The sequence below is a fragment of the Acomys russatus genome, chromosome 17, assembly GCF_903995435.1.
Source record: "Acomys russatus chromosome 17, mAcoRus1.1, whole genome shotgun sequence".
In the NCBI taxonomy this organism is placed as follows: Eukaryota; Metazoa; Chordata; class Mammalia; order Rodentia; family Muridae; genus Acomys; species Acomys russatus.
The window spans coordinates 17,335,081-17,354,183 of record NC_067153.1 but is presented as its reverse complement, the minus strand read 5'-3'; the positions used below and the strand labels follow the sequence as shown (position 1 = coordinate 17,354,183).

Below are 19,103 nucleotides of genomic sequence, written 5' to 3'. Positions count from 1 at the left end.
TCAGATGATATGGTAGTTTGCAAGCATTAATTTTGGACTATATAGGCACTGTGGGGAACATCACAACCTCTGACTATAGTGTTGACTTATGTCATTGTCTTAAGGACTTGTTTTTGACAGTGACAGCCCTGAATGGCTAGGAAGCAGAAGGTCATGGTTAGCTGTGTGTCCCTGCATAGCTATGTGTATGTATATGTGTGTGTATTTGTATGTATGTATCTATTTTCAAACTGTGATTGAATATTTAAATATTCCTATTGCCATTATGTAAGTGAATACACATGAAGATATGTCTTTGAATTTCCTAATAGAGGAAAAATAGCCCTTGGGTAGCCCGTCACGTTCTACTACAGTCCTCATTTTTCTCATGATTTGTGTAGCAAGCAGGGAATGTGTTTGTTCACCCATGATGGGTTTTCATTGTTCAAATTCTTTGTTTACAGCTTTTCTCCTTAAAGCAATAAATCATCAGCAAAAGTAACTTCTTTGATTTGGTGTGTATGTGTGGTTTTTTTCCCCCCTTGTAAATTCTGTTGTTAAGAGGCAATGGTGGAAGGCTGGGCATATTCAGTCAATGTGTGGGTTGGAGAAATTAAGTCCTAGACACTGGATAGGAGAGAATAAAATTCACTTAAATGTTTGAACATGGGCCTAGAAACTTAGATTCTGAAACTCAGATAATCCCAGGGTTGTGTGACACTATTCCTGGAGAGACCTGGATGAACATCTGCTCATCTCAGATGGGGAGTCTACTATAGACCAAAGTAGGGATAGATAACACCAAAATTCTACATGATGAACCAATTCCTTACAGGAGTCTAGATGACAGGTTATTCACAGGAATGAATATGACTCAAGGGCCGCTACATCACAGGAAGTGCACCCCAGCGTGGGTAGCAGCTCAGGGATGCTGGAATTTTCCACAGGTCAGAGTGTCTCTCTTGAGCAATTCAGCTGTTCTGTCTTTTAAGTAGCCCTACTGACCTGTCTGTTTTAGGCAGTTCAGTTGGCCTTTGGTTCCTTAATGGTTCTTATGATTTTCGTAGCCTTGGGGGTGGGGGTTTTTGTTCCTGATTAGCTTTAGGGACTTTTTGACTATCCTGAGTTGTTTACTTCTTAACTCTTAGAGGTTTTGTCTTAAGAACAAGCCTGGTTTTTGAGGCTTAACAAGTCTCTTTTATAACGTCTTGGATTTTAACAAACTTTGAGCTTTGGAGAAAATTGTTACATAAGAACCAGAGTTGCCAATGTACCTAAACTTAAAGAGAAGAATAAATAGAAAAGGGATTTTTCAGCCCCCACTTCTTCATTCACATACCCGCTCATTTATTTAACAGCTTGCTGTATTCTTAACTAGATGTTGGGTACCTTATGGTCAGGGCCATGACAACAGACCACAGTGCCTGGAACATGGCAAGAGATGAATGGACAGACAGAGTATCCATTACATACTGCCCTCAGAGCCATTGGAAGCACAAAGGAGCTTAAAGCAGGCTACAAGTTGTCATAGAAACAGTTCTGCTATTAGGGCTCCATTGGGTCTTAAGACACTGTACTTTTTGCTGGGATGCCTCACCTCCATCTCAACTGGGGAATTCACAAAATGATGATGCCTACCTCACAAAAATCTGACTGTGGCAACAGGTGCTTATAACCCCAGTATTTGGGAAGCAGACACTGGTGGGCCCCCGGGACTCACTGGGTAGCCAATCAACTTGAATCAGCAAAACCCAGGCTAATGAGAGACTGCCTAAAACAAGGTGGGTGACAACTGACAAATGACAACTGAGATTGAAATTTGGCCTTCCCATGCACTCACCCACCTGTGCCTGTGCAGTCATGTGCATCCACATGAACACTAGTTGAGTTGTTTCATAACAAATAGGTTAATCAGCTGGGTCATAGTACACATCTATACATTTAATTATTTAAGGTAGTGAACATGAGTGCCGTCAATATTTAGTTGCACACTTACACTTTAATTATAAACTGCTTACGCCAGGTGTGGTGGTGCACACCTTTAATCCCAGCAGAGGCAGGCAGATCTCTCTGAGTCCGAGGCCAGCCTGGTCTACAAATTGAGTCCAGGACAGCCAGGGCTACAGAGATACCCTGTCTCAAACAAAACCAAACCAAAAATAAACAAACAAAGAAGAAACATAAACTGCTCAATCACTGAATAATTTTCTTTGGCATAATTTTGTTTCAAGTTGTAACTTCACTTACTGAACAGCTTCTCTAAGAGAGGGAAGGTGGAGCGGTGCTTTCTGCACAATGTGGTATGCTTAGCCATCAAACAGCCTGTGTTGAGAGCTATGATGGGTGAGGTGAATGACTCTGTAGGCCCCTTCTAGCCAACCCCTCCCAAGGCAAATTATATCACAACACAGGCCAAGGGGAGAACTTGGCCCCAGTTTAGAAGAGCCATGTGATTTATCTTCATTAACACCTCTGTACTCAAGCATAGTGTTTTTTTTTTTTCCCCCATTGGCAGGTGAATGGAAAGGACTCATCCATAATAAAACCCAAAATACTGTAGTTTCTAGGTAATGGACATAAATTATTATAGTGATGGAAGCTCAGAGAGACAGATGCTGTGTATTTTCTCTCTTGTATGGGTCTAGCTTCTAAGATTTTATATGTGTATTTATGGGGGAGTTGAGTGTATATGTGTAGATTCCAGGAGACCAGAAAGAGGCTCATGAAAGAGGGAAATTAGACTTAAGGGAGAGAACTTAGGAGGGTGATAGACATGTGTAATGTGAAAGTGGAAAGGAGAATGCTGGGCATGGGAAAGGATAATGGAGGTAGTGGAGAAGAGGCCGTGGAAGAAAAACAATTGAAATTAAGCATCTAAGAAAGTGCTTACATCACACTTTATGTCGGAACCTGCTTCAACTCTGTAGCCTCTCCATTGAGACCTACTTTAGTTCTCAACATAACCATAGCTCCTCACACGACAGGAGCCGTTTGGTTTCTAAGTGTCCACTTTGATCATAAGGTGAAATTAAATCCAGATTCTCAGGGAGCTTGAACAGCCTCTTACTTACAGTTCAACACTGTTTAAAGTTCTGCCTGAAATAATGATACATGTTCTACTTCAACAAAACCACAACACTGTACTATGTTCCCTTCTCCCGGACCAGTGGAGAGCTGCAAAGTCCCCAAACCTATATCCCAGCCAATCAGCTTAGAATGCTTTGCCTAGCCACCTGGTTACAATGTACTTGGAACAAAATTGATTATTTTTGTGTGTAGATAGTCAAAATGATATAATGCTGCCCTCCCCCTTGTTATGATTTTTCTTATAAAAGGCCTGCCTTAGAAACAGACTGGTGTCACAGTTTGGTGCTTGAGTCCACTGTGTCCCTGGCCATAGCCAGTCTTGGGGTGTTGCCCGGGAGAAGGTGCAACATTGTAGCCTACTTTTGTAAAGTAATCAAGATGTAATGTAAAAGTTAAGACACATTTGAAGCTGGGGTCTAGAGTGCCTCACATTCAGGGGAATTAGAGGACATTTACTCAACATCAGTTTGTTGAAGTTGGAGAAAATGTGACCTGAAGGAAATTGTAAAAACACATATAGTGACTGGTGGGTCGGATGGAGATCCTGTAATCCTGCTCCATGGGCTAAGGCAAGGCGATTTGCTTGGCTGTACAGTATTGGGGGCGGCCTGGGCAACAGAGCAGGAAGGATTCTTTCTCAAAAAATAAAAAGTCTATCCATTTATCTACCTTTCTTTCTATTTATCATCTATCTATCTATCAATCATCCAGAACTTTAAAAATCAATTCCTTCAAGTGAGCTGTGTGCACTTATTTTTCCTCTAACCGTCCTAAGTCCAGCCTTTTTTTCTCCCCTTCTTGTTTTTCCTATTTAAAATAAGGTGCCCCATTTCCTTGCCTCTCTCCCTATCAAATCAGAAATAAGTTTGTTTCCAGGAATGAGTTTACAGGAGAGGAAACAGGAAATAGGAGGCTGGCAAGATGCCTGTGAACCAGGGCGCTTGCTCAGCCTGGGCTTGGAGCCAGGCAGTGTTACTGTTATGTATTTCTTTGTTTTGTTTTGTTTTGTTTTGTTTTTGTTTTGGCAGTTTGGTGTTTGAGGGTAGAGAGAGGGGCCACCAGGCCACTTGTTGGCAGAACAGGACACCGAACTGCTCCTTGCCTTTGGTCCACCACCATCCACCCTGGTCCCAGGAGGCAGCCTGAACAGCCTGGGTCTGCCACCTTCAGAGTCCATTTACATCTATGATCTATCTATCTGTCTGTCTATCTATCTATCTATCTATTTATCTATCTATCTATCTATCTATCTATCTATCTATCTATCTATCTATCTCCTCCTGCTCCTTCTTCATCCATCTACCTCTCTACACCTTAGTGACACTGTGTATTTAGAAATCCACATCCTGCTAGAATCTGGGCTCTTTCTATCACATATGGATTCTAAGGAAACCTTGGCACAATCTTCTCACCGCTTGGTATACTCTATACAGCATACCTTGGGCTCGCCACTTTAAGCCTCATTACTCTGGCTTTTATATAATACAAAAAAAAAAAAATGTGGATTTCTTCATCCATTTCAGTACAAGGGAGTGTGAGCTGCTAGTAGATAAGATTATGAAATGCCAGCAGGTGGAAGGGAGAGAAACTCAAAACTACATCAAAGCTATTGAGTCTTGCAAGTCTTAGTGGGACCATTTAAAGGAAGAACGAAGGCATCTGGGGCCATAGAAAACCTTTCAGGCCCCTATTGCTGATCTAAGGCACCAGTCGAGTTCACGGACATTGTGCCATTCCCAGATACTCAGTCAGTGATGGTGAGAGTCAGTCCTGTGCTCAGAACTTACAGGCAGGTAGGTGACAATTCACTGGAGATGGTTAGTCAAGTCATGCAGTCTCTGGGGTTTGAAAACTACTGATTCTGGGGAGTGGTGACTCCCCTGGTGCTCACTGGCCATCCAGTCTAGCCGAGTTGATGAGTTCCAAATTCAGTGAAAGACCCTGCCTCAAAGAATGCTTGGGAAGCAATGGAGATGTCTGGCATTGACCTCAAGCCTCTAAGCACATGCAGAGCCATGCACACATACCAATATACCCTCAATAAATATAATACAACATCTTTGTGAAAAAGAAATCAGTGGGTTATGAGTGGGAAAAACAAGGTAATATACAGTATGCAGCTGCACATTTCATAGCAGAATGATTCCTGGCTCCCTAGGAATGCTGGGCATTGAGAAATCACTTCCCAGAGCAGGGATGAATGACAACGGGTTTTGTACCCATGGAGTTGGCTGTCACTCGATGGTGTCATTGTCAGCTCATCAACTCAATTGCACTGATTCCTTGGGGCCCGTCTTAGTTTTCTATTGCTTGACAAAATGCCATGACCAGGGCAACATACAAAAGAAAGCATTTAGTGTGAGCAGCTTAAGGCCTCCAGTTTTAGAAGGTTAGAATGGATGACCACGCTAGTGCAAGCCTGACAGGAAACAGGCAGCCATGGCTCTGGAGCAGCGACTGAGAGAGCTCACATCTTGATCCGCAAGCACAAGACAGGGGAGGGGTCGGGGGTGGGGCAGAACTAACTGGGATGGGCTCAGTGAGAAACTGTCTCAAAACAGTAAGATGGAGAGCAGGTACAAAAAAAGACACCCAATGTCAACTTCTGGCCACCCCATGTCCATACAAATACAATGTGGATACAGCACCTACATACAAAGCAAACACCCCTCCCTCCTTGGGATGTGAGAACAGGGGTCGTCTTTACCCATATGCTCCCCTACTCTAGCTTGGAAAGCATTCTCCTCCATCACTATGGTAACCTGCTACCAGGTGCCTGGTGTGTGGCAAGGCTGACTGCATACTAGATTCCTTAGTACAGAAAAATGTGTGTCTGGCTGTTTGCTTAGAAGTGGTGATAGTTTAGATATGTTGGCCTACAGGGATGAGTATTTAGATTACTTTCACCTTTTTCTTCTTCAGGATCGCTACCAGAATGTCTAGAAACCTGTGTGACAGACGGTGACATTTCGTCTGGTGAGTACCAATTTGTGGTAAAGAACTCCAGCAACAAGGGGCTCTGGGCGTCAAGGGTAAAGCTGCTCCCCTCCCGTTTTGCGATGCCACATGCATCCTCGTAGGGAAAGCAAAAGATACAAGCCACTGCAAAGTTACAAATTTATTGGTCTGGAAATAAATACAAACATCTCATTAAGAAACTGCCCTAGAAAGACATGTACAATGGTTTCTTGTCTGCATTCAGTCACCCTGGCCGGGATCCCTGATCTTTCTACACAAGGTCAGAGGAAGCCTCCATGGTAGGAGTTGGCAGGTAGACTGATTGATTCCTAGCCTCTCACGCCATCTACATGGCGTGATACTTTCTAGCAACTCCAAGGTCCTGGAACTCACCAGGCCTTGATGGCTCACTCCCAATGGTCAAATGTCTCTGATCTGACCGCATTTCCTACAGGAAAAGTCCAAGGTTAGCCACAGTAAGAATCAAAAGGCAGTAGTAGAGGGCGTGGGCATTAGGCTGGCATCGCTTAGAAAGGCCAGTGCTACAAACCCAGTCAGCAGGAGGGGCAGGGAGAGGGGGCAGCAGGAGAGGGAAGTAGGTTCCCACGGAATGTATACAATCCAAACCCATCTTATCAGTCCTCCCCTGACCAGAACACATGGCTCGCTTTCTGAAGAACTAGCAACAGGCCAGTTTAGAGCCAACATTAGCAATCCATAATGGGAGACAAGGTTTGAATGGATCACAGAAGATTCCAGGTCATGAGCTGGTGCTCACTGAAGTCACACCCACCAGATTCTAGTACTCCGGCCTTATAATGGTCACCAAATCCCATGCTAGTCTATGCCTACCCCTCCCCGTGCCTACAGACTCCTCCCAGGCAAGGATTGCTGTCACCTATTGAGTCCTCCCTTTGTCTCAAAGAATGCAACTACAAACCAAAACCATCTTCCCCAGGGAAAAAGGTATCACACACTCATTCACACTAGGGGATGGAGGAGGGGCACTGGAGCCTCCAGACTGCTAGAGCAAGAGGCTGAAACCACTGTGACACCCAATATTTGCTGAATCACTTTCTCTACAAAGCCAGGAGTTTTGTTACCAGTTTCCCTCGCATGTTAAAAGGTCGCCAGGAAAATAACAGGCTGTGGATTTCCACATCCAGGACTTTAAAAATCAATTTCTTCAAGTGAGCTGTGTGCACTTGTTTTTCCTCTAACCGCCCTAGGTCCCGCCTTTTTTTCTCCCCTTCTTGTTTTTCCTATTTAAAATAAGGTGCCCCATTTCCTTGCCTTTCTCCCTTTCAAATCAGAAATAAGTTTGTTTCCAGGAATGAGTTTACAGGAGAGGAAACAGGAAGTAGGAGGCTGGCAAGATGCCTGTGAACCAGGGCGCTTGCTCAGCCTGGGCTTGGAGCCAGGCAGTGTTACTGTTAGGGTTTTTTGTTGTTGTTTTGTTTTTTGTTTTTGTTGTTGTTGTTTTTGTTTTTGTTTTGGCAGTTTGGTGTCTGAGGGTAGAGAGAGGGGCCACCAGGCCACTTGTTAGCAGAACAGGACACCGAATTGCTCCTTGCCTTTGGTCCACCACCATCCACCCTGGTCCCAGGAGGCAGCCTGAACAGCCTGGGTCTGCCACCTTCAGAGTCCATTTACAAAAGCAGCTTTAGATTAATACCGCATTAGCATAGGGTGGCAGGCAGGGGTTGGGGGCTAAGGGGGGAAACCACCAGTCCAGGATGACTGAGGCACAGACTGCCTAGCAAGACACCTCCATGGACTTTGGCCCAGCATTGTTCCCGGTGGCACCCGAGTTGGGAGTGATGTTGAGACGGGCATCCTCACTGGTATGGGAACGGCTACGGGACCCCTCGCTGGTGTGTGAGCGGCTGCGGGGGCCCTCGCTGGTATGGGAACGGCTACGGGGGCCCTCCAGGGATGTGACGCTGGAGCCAGAGGCTGTGCGGGACCGCATCAGGCGAGTCATGCTGGCAGAGGGCACTGAAACACGAAGACAATATAATTAGGATGTGGGCCGATGTGGGACTGTTCCCGTCTACCAGCCATGTCTGGGGTTTCACTGTTACCCCCAAACTCATGCTCACCCAAACACTCAAAATATGACCTTGTTTAGAATATTTAGTTCAGAATACTCAGTTAATATGAGGTCCTTCTGGATTAGGGCGATCCCTAATCCAAAGGCCAGTGTCCTTAATAAGAAAACTAGAGATGGCCGTGCCCATACGGATGGAGAGACTGCTGTGATACAACACGGGCCACAGAAGGCCCTCTCTGGTTGATGCAACCAGCAGAACCCAGCAGGCAAGGAAGGGTCTTGCAAAGTGAGCCCAGCCCTGCAGATACCTTGACCTCAGACTTGTAGCCTCTGAACTGGTGAGGAGATACATTCCTCATGTTTAAAAGCCCTAACTGTGGAAATCTGTTAGGTCACTCATTGCGGTGACTAGTGCCACACCTCAGTGACACAGTGCCCTGGAGCAGACACCCGAAATTGGATTAGTCCTTGCTCAGTGGAATTCTCTCCTTAAAGAATCCGTGTTGTTCCTGCTCGTGTATATATATATTCTTTTCTTTTTGTGCCCTGGCTGGTCAAAACTTTCTATGTAGCTAAGAAAACCATGAACTCATGATCCCTCTGACTCTGTATCTCAAATGCTGACATTATACAGGTTGCTGCCACAGAACAGCCTTTTTTTTTTTTTAATGCTTAATGTCTATCAATATGGCCACCACTTTTTAAAAATTAAGTTTATTTATTTATTCACTTTACATCCTGACTGTAGCCCCCTCCCTCCTCTCCTCTTGATTCTACCCTCCCACCCTCTTGCTCCCCCGCTCCTTCTTAGAAAAGGAGAGCCTCCACCCCAGTAACAGGAACTCTACAAGAAGACCAACAGTGTCAACTAACCTCAGCCCATGGGGGCTTACAGAGACTGAAGCATCAAAGAACATGCGTGATCTGGACCTAGGCCCCCTATACACATGTAACTCGTGGGCAGCTTGGTCTTCACAGGGGTGCTCTAGCAAGTGGAGTGGGATTGTTTCTGACATGGACTATGTTGGCTGCTTTTGGATCACTTCTCCTCAACAGGGCTGCCTTTCCTGGCCTCAGTGGAAAAGGATGCGCTCAGTCCCACCAGCCTATTTTTAATCTCGAAAGAATCAAGGTCATTGTACGTCTGTGCTCCTGTGTTTGTTCCCGAGTCTCTTTCTCCACCCAAATCCGTGAGCCCTGATGACCTCACCAGGAAATGGCAGCTTCCCGTGACACCAGACACACAACGGACTGGTTTTATGTGGCCAGCATCCCAGGCGGGCACCACTCTGTGAGCTAGAACTTTCTCTTCCAGCAACACCATTGGGTCTGTTGTCTCTCCCTATCATCTTCTCTGAGGTCTATGGGAAGCTTAGTTAGACCGAACTTGGGGGGACAGACAGAAGACAAATTTTGTGAACAACCAAGGCCTAGTACTTGCTTTTTTACTCCCAGAATGCACAGCAATAGAGCTGTGATCCACCTGCCAGCAAGGGAAAGCCAACTGCTCAGCAGTTCCCTTCCATTTCCACCAGGGAGAGCAGGATGGGTGGAAGAAGGTCCAAGGTCCCCAGGCAAGTACGTTTTGTTGGTGAGGGACAGCTAGCGACAGGGACCTTGTCTGAGGCACTCATACCTGTCTCACTCCATTCTGCGGGAAACAAGCGTGGTGAAGGCCCATAGGAAGATTGTAGCTTCATTAAATAGGCCCATCCAATAAATGGTGGGTTGTGTAGGGAAGAAAGAAAGGTCAAACTTGGCCCACTAAGAAGGATGCATGGACTGCTAACTCCAAACAGTAGGCAGAAAGACCTGGGTGGATTGCTTTGAGCCAGAGCCACACCTAAAAATATCAGCCAGTATCAACCAAGGTTGTTGGCTGCTCAAGCAAGCCTGTGAGTCCTGGTCACAGCTTGGTGTTTCTGAAAAAAGAGGCTACGTGCGTGACAAACTCACTCTAAGCTTGAAGCAGAAAGCAGCAAGTCCCTGAAGCAGACTGTTCTGTCCTTCAGGTCCCTGATACAACGATCTAGCAAGAAGTCACGCTATCTTGGATCTCAGTCACTCTGGTCTCCCTCTTAAATGGAGTTCTGGCTTCATCAACCTTCTATGCATCACCTCTCTGTGGCCCACTTAGCATCTCCCATGTAGGATTACTGTGATGGCTAAAGGAGCTAAAAAAAAAAAAAAAAAAAAACCTTACTAATCTTTCATCACCATCCCCATCCCCACCATTGTTACAACTGCTGGTCTCTTGAGCAAACATATAATCAAAATTAGAAGCATTCCTTGTTCAGCTGTTAGTCATTGCTTTTTGGTCGTGGGTTTTTTTTTGTTTTTTGTTTTTTGTTTTTTGGTTTATTGTTGTTGGAGGTGATAGTGTTTAAAGGGATAGTCCTAGCCTAGCACAGTGGCTCCTGCCCGTAATCCTAGCACTTGGGAGACTGAGGCAGGGGGATTATTATGAGTTCAAAACCAGCCTTGCCAATACAGATATTCTGTCTCACTCTTGCTCCAAATACTTTTTACATTGTTCTTATGTAAAGCTAAATAAGTGTTGGATGGGAAGCAACTTCTGGTCATGCGTGCATAATGACATCTCATTTAACAGACTGAACACATGATGAGGACCTCTGCTCGGAGAGGCCATCATCATCATCTTAGTTAGTTGTGTCATGTGTGCTGCACAGTAACCGAACGGTTTACCAGTCTACATTCCTCATTCATCTATGTGTGGTTGTGACTACTCCTTTCTCAGACTTGCCCAAGGCTTAAGAGCTGAAGCCAGCTAAGATGACAGAGCCCTGCCCAGCTCCCACTAGCTGTGACATTACCACCCCCACACCGGCCTGGGGCCCAAGGTGTCATACTCACTGTAGCCCATGCCCTGCACAAAGTATTTGAAGGCCTCAGCAAGCTTGGCGGGCTGTAGGAGAGAGTATGAAGTCAGTGGCTGCAGGTACAGATCACTAATGGGCCACCCATATTTGCAAACCAGAGCTTTGGCTCAAGATGGAGCCACCATATGTGAACAGGAAAAGTATAGAAGCCAAAGTCAAAGCCAAACCAAGGATGGGGACCAGGATCAGCTTTGGCCAGAAACAAATAGCTTAAACTTGCCTCATGGCTGAAAGAGCATGGATAAGTTACAGGACTTTTTGGGTTAATGTCCTCAACTGAAGATAGGGTCATGCCATACTTTGTGCTTATAGCCCAGTGTCATAAGCCACTTGACCTGTCAGGGACTCTGCACAACCATATAAACCTGACACCAGCCTTACATGACCAGTGCTCCCAAGTGTACACAACATAGATAAATAAATGGAGCATTAACTGCCTACCCAAGGACCACAACCATCCATGGGTTGCATGGATGGACCAGAGGCCTCCGTGCCAGGAACCCTGTGCTTGAGGTGGTTCATATGGGCTGATGGTAAGATGGTTGAGTGAGGAGAAGGAAGGATGGTGATGGAAAAAATATTAGTAGAAAGAACAAAAAGGGTGGAATTAATGGAGGGAGGACGGAGAAAGGACAGAGGAATAGAGAGATGGAGGGAAGTAGGAAGGGAATGACTATGAAAGGAGGGAAGGATGGAGAAATGGAGACAGAGGGATGGAGAGATGAAGGGAAGAAAGGAGAGATGGATGTATAAAAGAAAGAAGGTATGAAGAAATGGAGAGAGGGAGGGAGGGAGAGATAGTGAAGAGGAAGAAGGGATGGAGAGAAGGACAAGGAAAGGAAGTAAAGGGAAGTGGAGAAAGAAGAAGCAGAGAAGGAGGGGTTGGAACAAGTGGAAATGAAGGAAAGGGTATAAAAGGTCAGCTTGTGCACTGACAGGGAATAAAAACAGGATTGATGCGTAGAGAAAGGAAGAGGAGAAAGATGGTAGGAGAAGAAATAGAAGAAAGGAAGGATAGAAGGAAAGATGAATGGAATGGATGGCTGTGAGTGGGTGTCTATTATCACCAGCTGGGTTAACCTGGCTATCCTTGGATAAATGAGCAGGCAGCACCAAGGACACCTTCAGAGCTGCTGTTTCCTTCGCATTACTCCTTCAACTGAATTGGGGGCTAAGGTACCACCAAGGCACACCTATGTCATCCCTTGATCCCAGCTCAGGAAGACACCACCCAGTGGCTTGCTCTCCTAACAGAACGAGACCATGCAGTTTCCACTCTGCATCTGCACCAATCCACTCATGTGCAAAGAGGCAAAGAGCCAAGTGACATTTGGCTATGCAAAAGCTGCCCCGTGGGATCTTGTGACACTACAACAATGGCAAAGCAGGGCATGACTTGGCTGCAGAGAGAAAGGACGTCTGTGTTCAAGATGGACTGATTCCAAATGAGAAGATGGGGCCATCTGGGTGTCACCAGCAATTGTTACCATAGGCAACATTTTCTTCTCTCCAGCCTCAGTTTCCCTTTAAGACACTAAGCTGAGATGTGATCTCCTCCAGCCTCTGAAAATGACACTGAAGGTACGGTGTTATCTGAGCAGAGCTGAATAAGTCTTTTGTCAACACATCTAGCCTGGGAAGGGATTGTGGGAGGGGCTAAATGGGAGTCAGTTTTGAGGCTCAGTTCCCAACAATGTTTAAATAGTCTCAGTCCTGATGAGGCGAGCTCTGTCCTGGTTGCAAGGAGATAAAGAGAGCAGGAAGCAGGGCAGGATGAGGACCAGAGGAAGATGAGCAAGGAAGCTACACAGATTCAGGAATACAGGTTCCCACACACCTGAGCGCATGTGCTTGTAGGCATACGAATGTACATATGTACACATGTGGGCACACATGTATAGGGAACAACCCTCTTATGCACATGCATGCATACATGCCTGCGTACCCCCCCACACACACACGTGGGGGAATGGAGGCTCATGTGCCACAAAGGCATATGCACCCCATCCCTGGGAGATACAGGTGTGGAGTGAGAAAGCCACAATTCCACTCACCTGAGAGATCTGAGGGAGGCCACCACAGTCTGCCATCTAGGAGGAAGGGAGGGAGGCTGGTTAGAATCAAACACATAGGCTGGAGCTGCTACAATCTGTGTTCTGTGAGACTGGCCGCAGGATCATCCACCCGACACTCTCCGGCTAGATGCTGCTGTTGACTGTAACCCCTTATCCTCCTTGGCAACTACTCCTCAAAGCTTACACACAGCAACAGGCCCCACAGACCACTCCATTTTAACCCCTAGGAGCATTCAGGGCTCAACTGTGCCATTTTGGTAGCCACGGTGGCGTATGGAACTTTCAAGATCCCAGCCTCCAGAGTAAATACACACATGGGGAGGTCCTCAGGAGGAAGCCTGAGCCTGTGGCACATGGCACATCTCAGACACAGGTGCCGTTGGGTATGCAAACAGCCCTGACTGCATGCTGTGAAGTATCTGCAGACCTCTAAGCACATGGTAACAATCATGTGAACTCAGAGACTTTGCTGGAGGATGCTTGCCTGGCCTCAGAGCCTCTCCTTGCACAGGAGGATCTGGTGCAGAGATATCCTTGTCATGCTAGGAAGAAGAGACTCTTGTCCTGTGATCCCAGTCTGTCTTGCTCCAGCTGCTTGGACGTGCAGACCCTGGCAGTCTAGTCTCTGGATGGACCATTTGGCAAGCACCAGATCAGCTCCAAGCTTGCTTGCTTCCTTGCCTAGCTCCCTCTCCCTGTGCGTCCTTCCCTTCCTCCCTACCAGAGACAGGGTCTCAATGTATGGCCTGGGCTATCCTAGAACATGCTTTGTAGCAGAGGAGGGCCTCAAATTGGACACCCTTCTGTCTCTGTCTCTCGGGTGCTAGGATTACAGAGATATGCGCTACACACAACTCCAAATCCTTGTTTTTATGCCTCTAAAAATCAGCTCTATGCTCCCATAAGCACATCTCAGTTCCGAAAACATGTGTGGCCTCTCAACCATGACAACTGCAGCCCCATTGTTGCTCATACCTTGAGCAGGGTGGTCTTCGTGGGGTCCAATTTAGAATTGCATTCCACCTGAACAAGGAGAAAGAATAGGTAAGTAAGTACTTGACTCACAGGCAAAGTCAAGAGTTTCCTGTTCTCCCCTGCATCCTGGCCCACCATCTGAAACAGTAGTGTTCCTTCAGCCATACAGAGGGAAGGTGGGCTTTGGTGAGCCTAGCTCTGCCATGACTAGCTCTGTGATACAGAGACAAGTCAGGGCGCATCCAGCTCTACGGCACACTGCAGAAGCTGAGCGAGACAGCTTACACTCTGAGTCACAGCCTCATGTCACACGTCTCCCCAGGGAATGTCTGTGCCTCCCTAGCCCTGCAGGTACTTAGAAGGTAAACTGAGGCAGAAAGGCCCACATGCTGCTGAGACTGGGAGAGAAATGCTAGGCATGAATCCTAGCATTAAGTCCACCTTGTGATCAAAAGCAGGAGGGCAGGGGAGGCAGACGGCCAGGCAGCCAGAGCTGGTGGCCACAGACAGAAGCTGGTCTGAGCTCTGTCCCAAGGCTGATGTGGCATTTAAGCAACGTCCTTGCACTGGGAGGGGAGAGCAGGGTGACACAGGTGATACAGGGAGAGCAACTCATACAGGTGAGACATGTGGCCTTCTGATTTGATACGTACCACAGCATCCACGGCAGGAGAGTTGTCCCCAACCACCAGTAGAGCAGGGCACCTGCAGAGGAAAAGGGGAAAGAGAAGTCAGCCCAGGACCCCTCTCCAGGTCCTGGACTCCAGACTTTGGGCTACAGCAGGATTCAAAACAGATGTTTAGGTTTCCTAGCTCCCTTTGCCCCTCTATGCCTCTGTGCTACCATCCTCTGCTTTGAATAAAATGGGCTAGCAGTTTCTTACACCTTAGCCCAATGAGTTAGGGTTTGCTTCCATTCCAAAGCACCTTCTGCCCAAGGAAGGAGAAGCAGGAATTTTCCAGGAGTTAAGATGGACAAAAACTGTCTAGCATAAATGGCAAAGAAAATGACACGTGTCAGGTTCATAGGTATCCGACAGTGTGGTGCACATGGGGAGCCATAGGAAGACACCATCATTGCCAGTAGAATATGTTAGCTGTAACTTTTCCTACGGGATATATAAAACTTTCTCATGGCAGGTCCTGCATCTTCCATCTCTAGGCTTTGGGAGACCCAGCCTAAGTCAGCCACTGGTGTTGCAAAGGCAGTGAGCTTCCCGATTCAAGGGCTTTAACTACGATCTCACCCCCTCTGACCTGATGCTGACTCGAGCTACAGAAAGAGGAAGAAGTTCGAGTCAGATCTTCTGGATAGAACATAGATATCTAAGTTGACCGGAGTGTTCCACCCTGAGGGGATATTCCGCACACCCAGCAGAAGCTCCCATCCTGAGTAAAGCATGGCAGCTTGGCAACATAGGGGAAGGAAGCCACTCACTGCAGGGTGACGGTGTGGCTTCCAGGCACCGGCCGCTCAATCTCCAGGTCTCTCCGGCTGCAGACAACATGAACATAGTCAGCACTGACAAGACCTACCCCAGAAGCCACTCCCACTATACCAGCCCTGGAGGTTCCACCATAGACCATTCTAGAAAAACACCCACAGGTCAGTCTCACGACGACACATAGCTTTCAACACCCTAAGGCCACTTGATGTCCATAGAAGGAGGTAAGAGTCAGTGGATCTCATCTGTTTCCAGGGAAACTGTCCTCACTTTACCCAAAATTTGTTATCAGTATTAATATTATTTCTATAGAAAAACAAACTGGGCCCTCACTGGGGGTCCCTGCCCCCCTGTCTTGTCCCCCTAGCTGGAGTCCCAGCTACCTTTGCCTAAGGTCTGGCATGGCCTCTTGGCACCCCTCCACTCTTAACTGACACCTGCCCTCAGCAGCTCTGACACTTCAACACAAGAAGCCATTTCTAAAGCTCAGACCTGCTCTTCTGCATGTGCCAAAGCCTGCACTTGTGTCCCGCTCTGCTAGCAGAGGTCCACTGTGAATCTGGTCCCTGAACATGAACACTTTTGCCTTTCTAGCATCTGAAGCTCTGAGACAGAAGCTAGCATGGCAGGCACCACTTCCTAACTATGTGACCTTAGGAAGAAGACTAAGCCTTTCTGTGCTTTTGCGTCCTCACCAGGAAATGGACTCGGTAACAGCCCCTTTCCATCTAGAGAAAGGCTGTTGTGCAGGGACCAGTTCACTCCTGGGATTCCCACTGTTCAACCAGGAGCCCAACTCCCTCTTCTTGGTAGCCATTTGCATCTTCAGACAGCAGGAAGAATGCCAAGAACCCTGCACTGAGATGCTGACAGGATTGTGGAAAGGACAGCAGAGTCCACCAGAGATGCTAAGCTCTTTACAAATGCAAACTCACTTCTAGGAGGTTAAGTCCTAGGTCCTAGGTGCAAGGCTCACTGCTCACCCCTGTGCTGGGAGTGTGGCAGAGGGGCTTCCACAGGCTGGGGCAGGGAATAGACTAGAAGGTTCCAGAACCTTTGACTGATGCTAATGACCCTATATAGTCCCCTCCCCAGAGAAACTCCAAACAAGTTTCTCATCCTTTATCCTCAGCTGGGCAGACTCTCCTCCCAGCAGCCTCCAGGGTTCCCACAGTGTTCCGCTCTGTTACCCAGCTCTACCCACAGCGGCTTTTTTCTGAGTCAGCCTTGGGCACATGCCTCAGCTCTCCCCTCTGATGGCTCAGCTGCATCCCACTCATCTGGCCCCAGAGTCTGGGTAGGAGCTCAGAGGCCAGTAGAGCTCACTGAGTGCCAAGGGCCAGGCAGCTCCTACACAGCCATTGTCTTCCCCAGGCCCCAATCTATTAACCCATAGCTGCAAGGTCCTGCCCTCCGCTTACATGCCAGGCCTGCTGGAGGAACTGATGAGGACCCCAGTGTGACACAGCAGAGCTTACCCTTGCACGGGGCTCTTACCTGTTGTAGGCGCTAATGAATAGGTGTAGGTTGCTGGGGTTCATGTCATTGAGGATGTGCTGGCGGTATGTGTGCACTACCTCCACGTTGTTATGTATCTCCTCCTATGGGGACAGAGGGAAGAGTGGGAAGGCTTGTCACCAGTCTCCAGCCACAGGGAGAGGGAGGGAAAGCATGGCTGAGACAGAGGCAGCTGTGAGCTGGGGACATGGCATGTCTGTGGTGTCCAGTGCGGACTGCTGAGTGACAGCTACTGGCAGCCAGAAGGAGCCCACCAGGGAGGCCCAGCTCTCCCTCAGGAGCCTCAGCTATACTCAGGACTTCCTGAGTAGACCTCCAAGCAACCTGACCCTATCACCTAGGGAATCAGAAAGACGTTTTGTCAACAAGGCAGATTAGTCATGACAAAGACATCCTGAGGGGATGTGGTCTGAGGGAAGCCGTAACTCGTGGGCATCAGAGAGCCTCAAGGGACCTGGAGACAGTCTGAACTGTGTAGTGATAACCTAAGGTTGCTCTAAGCCAGTTCCATTACAAGCCAAGGAGTGACACCAAAGCAGGGGGCTTTCTGCTGCCCTAAGACTCAGGAGGGCATCCAAGTGTTGTCATATTCATGAGCTCAGCAGCACAGGATGCTACATCTAATGAGCAGTGCCTCTGAATCTGGGCAACCAGGAGGGTTTCCAGACATTGAACGTGGATGTGAGCCAAGAGTACATCCTCCCTCATGGCTGTTGGCCTTGGATGAGGCTGAAGAGGTGACACCAGACAGAAGCAGAGGCCAGGCCTGCCATCAGAATGCTGCATATGTGCCTGCTCTGCCTTCAGCCTATGTAAGAACCAGGCAAGTGCAGAGGCTTAGGAGACTGTATGCTGTAGCCAAATCCCAGGCACACTTCTCCTGGTCTCCTAGAGACCTTATACAAGTCATTCAGCCTCTGGTCTGAATGTCCTTAGCTCAAACTGGAATGAATGCCAATGTTTACCCCAGGGTAATAGAGTTAAGAGTTTCTGAACAGACTCCATGAGCTAAGACTTGGAAAGTATTGGGGACGGAGCCTCACACAGACATGGAGCTGATCCCACAGACATGTGCACTGCAGACTTCACTTATTAACAATCCCAAGCTGTTGCAGATAAAGGCCCGACACAGGTCAACAGAAAACCTGTGGTACGTCCATTCAGTGGAATATTACACAGTCCTAAATGGATGATGGTGTCCAAAACAGTGTGAGTATATTCTAAAATAATCACACTAAGGGAGAGAAGCCACACAGAGAGAAGTACAGGATTCATGAACAAATCTAAAGTGACAGAAAGCAGACAAGATGGTGCCTGGGAAAAGTGAGAGGAGGATGGATAATGGTACAAGGCAATGGAGGGGAGGGGGGAAGGACATGGCCATTATTTCAGTTACTGTGATGGCTGGTGAATTTGTTAAAAGAGGCAGCATATTGCACTTCAACAAAAAGTTTATCAGGAAGCCGCACCCCTGGTGAGGAGCTATTGGCTATTGATGGCTGCTGGAGGGGAGGAGAGGGATCAATTTTCTTCAAAGATGGTGCCCCAGGTAGGTTGTCCATGCTCTAGTGGATACCCCTATACTCTTACACACACCAGAAGTACCAGCAGGATTTAGTAATTTAAAACACACACACACACATACACACACACACACACACACGAAGTCAGGAAGGAGATGTGGGAAGTCTGAAAGGGAAGAACTTGGATATATTTGATCAAAAGACATTGTACATATGTATGAAATTATCAAAGGGGAGGGGGCTAGAAAAACAGTATGAATAGCTTGCTGGCCATGAGTCAGTGCTTCACAATAATGCACAGATCTCAGCCTGGGTAACCCCTCAATTGTATCTTGTTTGTACAACCTGCCCACGTGGCCCTGTGCTGAGTGCTGCATGGTTAAGTGCTCAGTGAAGGACAGCAGGACTGAGGCCCACACAACTCACCTTGCCGAAGAGGTGGGACACCACCATGTCTGGCAGGGCCTGGGTCCATCCTGAGATCTGTGGAGGGTGAACCAAGAAAAATTGGCAACTGGGACTGAGCAGCAGAGAGAGGAGAAAGTCAGCCACCCTGGGGCCCTGGAGGCAGAGTGACCCTACCTGGCTCC

General features: G+C 47.5%; 1 protein-coding gene across 1 annotated transcript in view; it reads right to left on the bottom strand.

The window, feature by feature from the left end:
* Nucleotides 1-7,714: 7,714 nt before the first annotated feature.
* Ndrg1 (N-myc downstream regulated 1) overlaps nt 7,715-19,103 on the bottom strand; it is a 30,972-nt gene continuing 19,583 nt past the window's right edge. Inside the window, exons 8-15 of the mRNA XM_051159573.1 lie at nt 18,940-18,996; nt 16,970-17,073; nt 15,466-15,522; nt 14,681-14,732; nt 14,028-14,075; nt 13,032-13,067; nt 10,952-11,003; nt 7,715-8,022 (exon numbers count right to left, since the gene is read on the bottom strand). Of these exons, the coding sequence (XP_051015530.1) occupies nt 7,781-8,022; nt 10,952-11,003; nt 13,032-13,067; nt 14,028-14,075; nt 14,681-14,732; nt 15,466-15,522; nt 16,970-17,073; nt 18,940-18,996 (648 nt within the window). The 3' untranslated portion in view covers nt 7,715-7,780. The remainder of the gene's footprint in view (nt 8,023-10,951; nt 11,004-13,031; nt 13,068-14,027; nt 14,076-14,680; nt 14,733-15,465; nt 15,523-16,969; nt 17,074-18,939; nt 18,997-19,103) is intronic.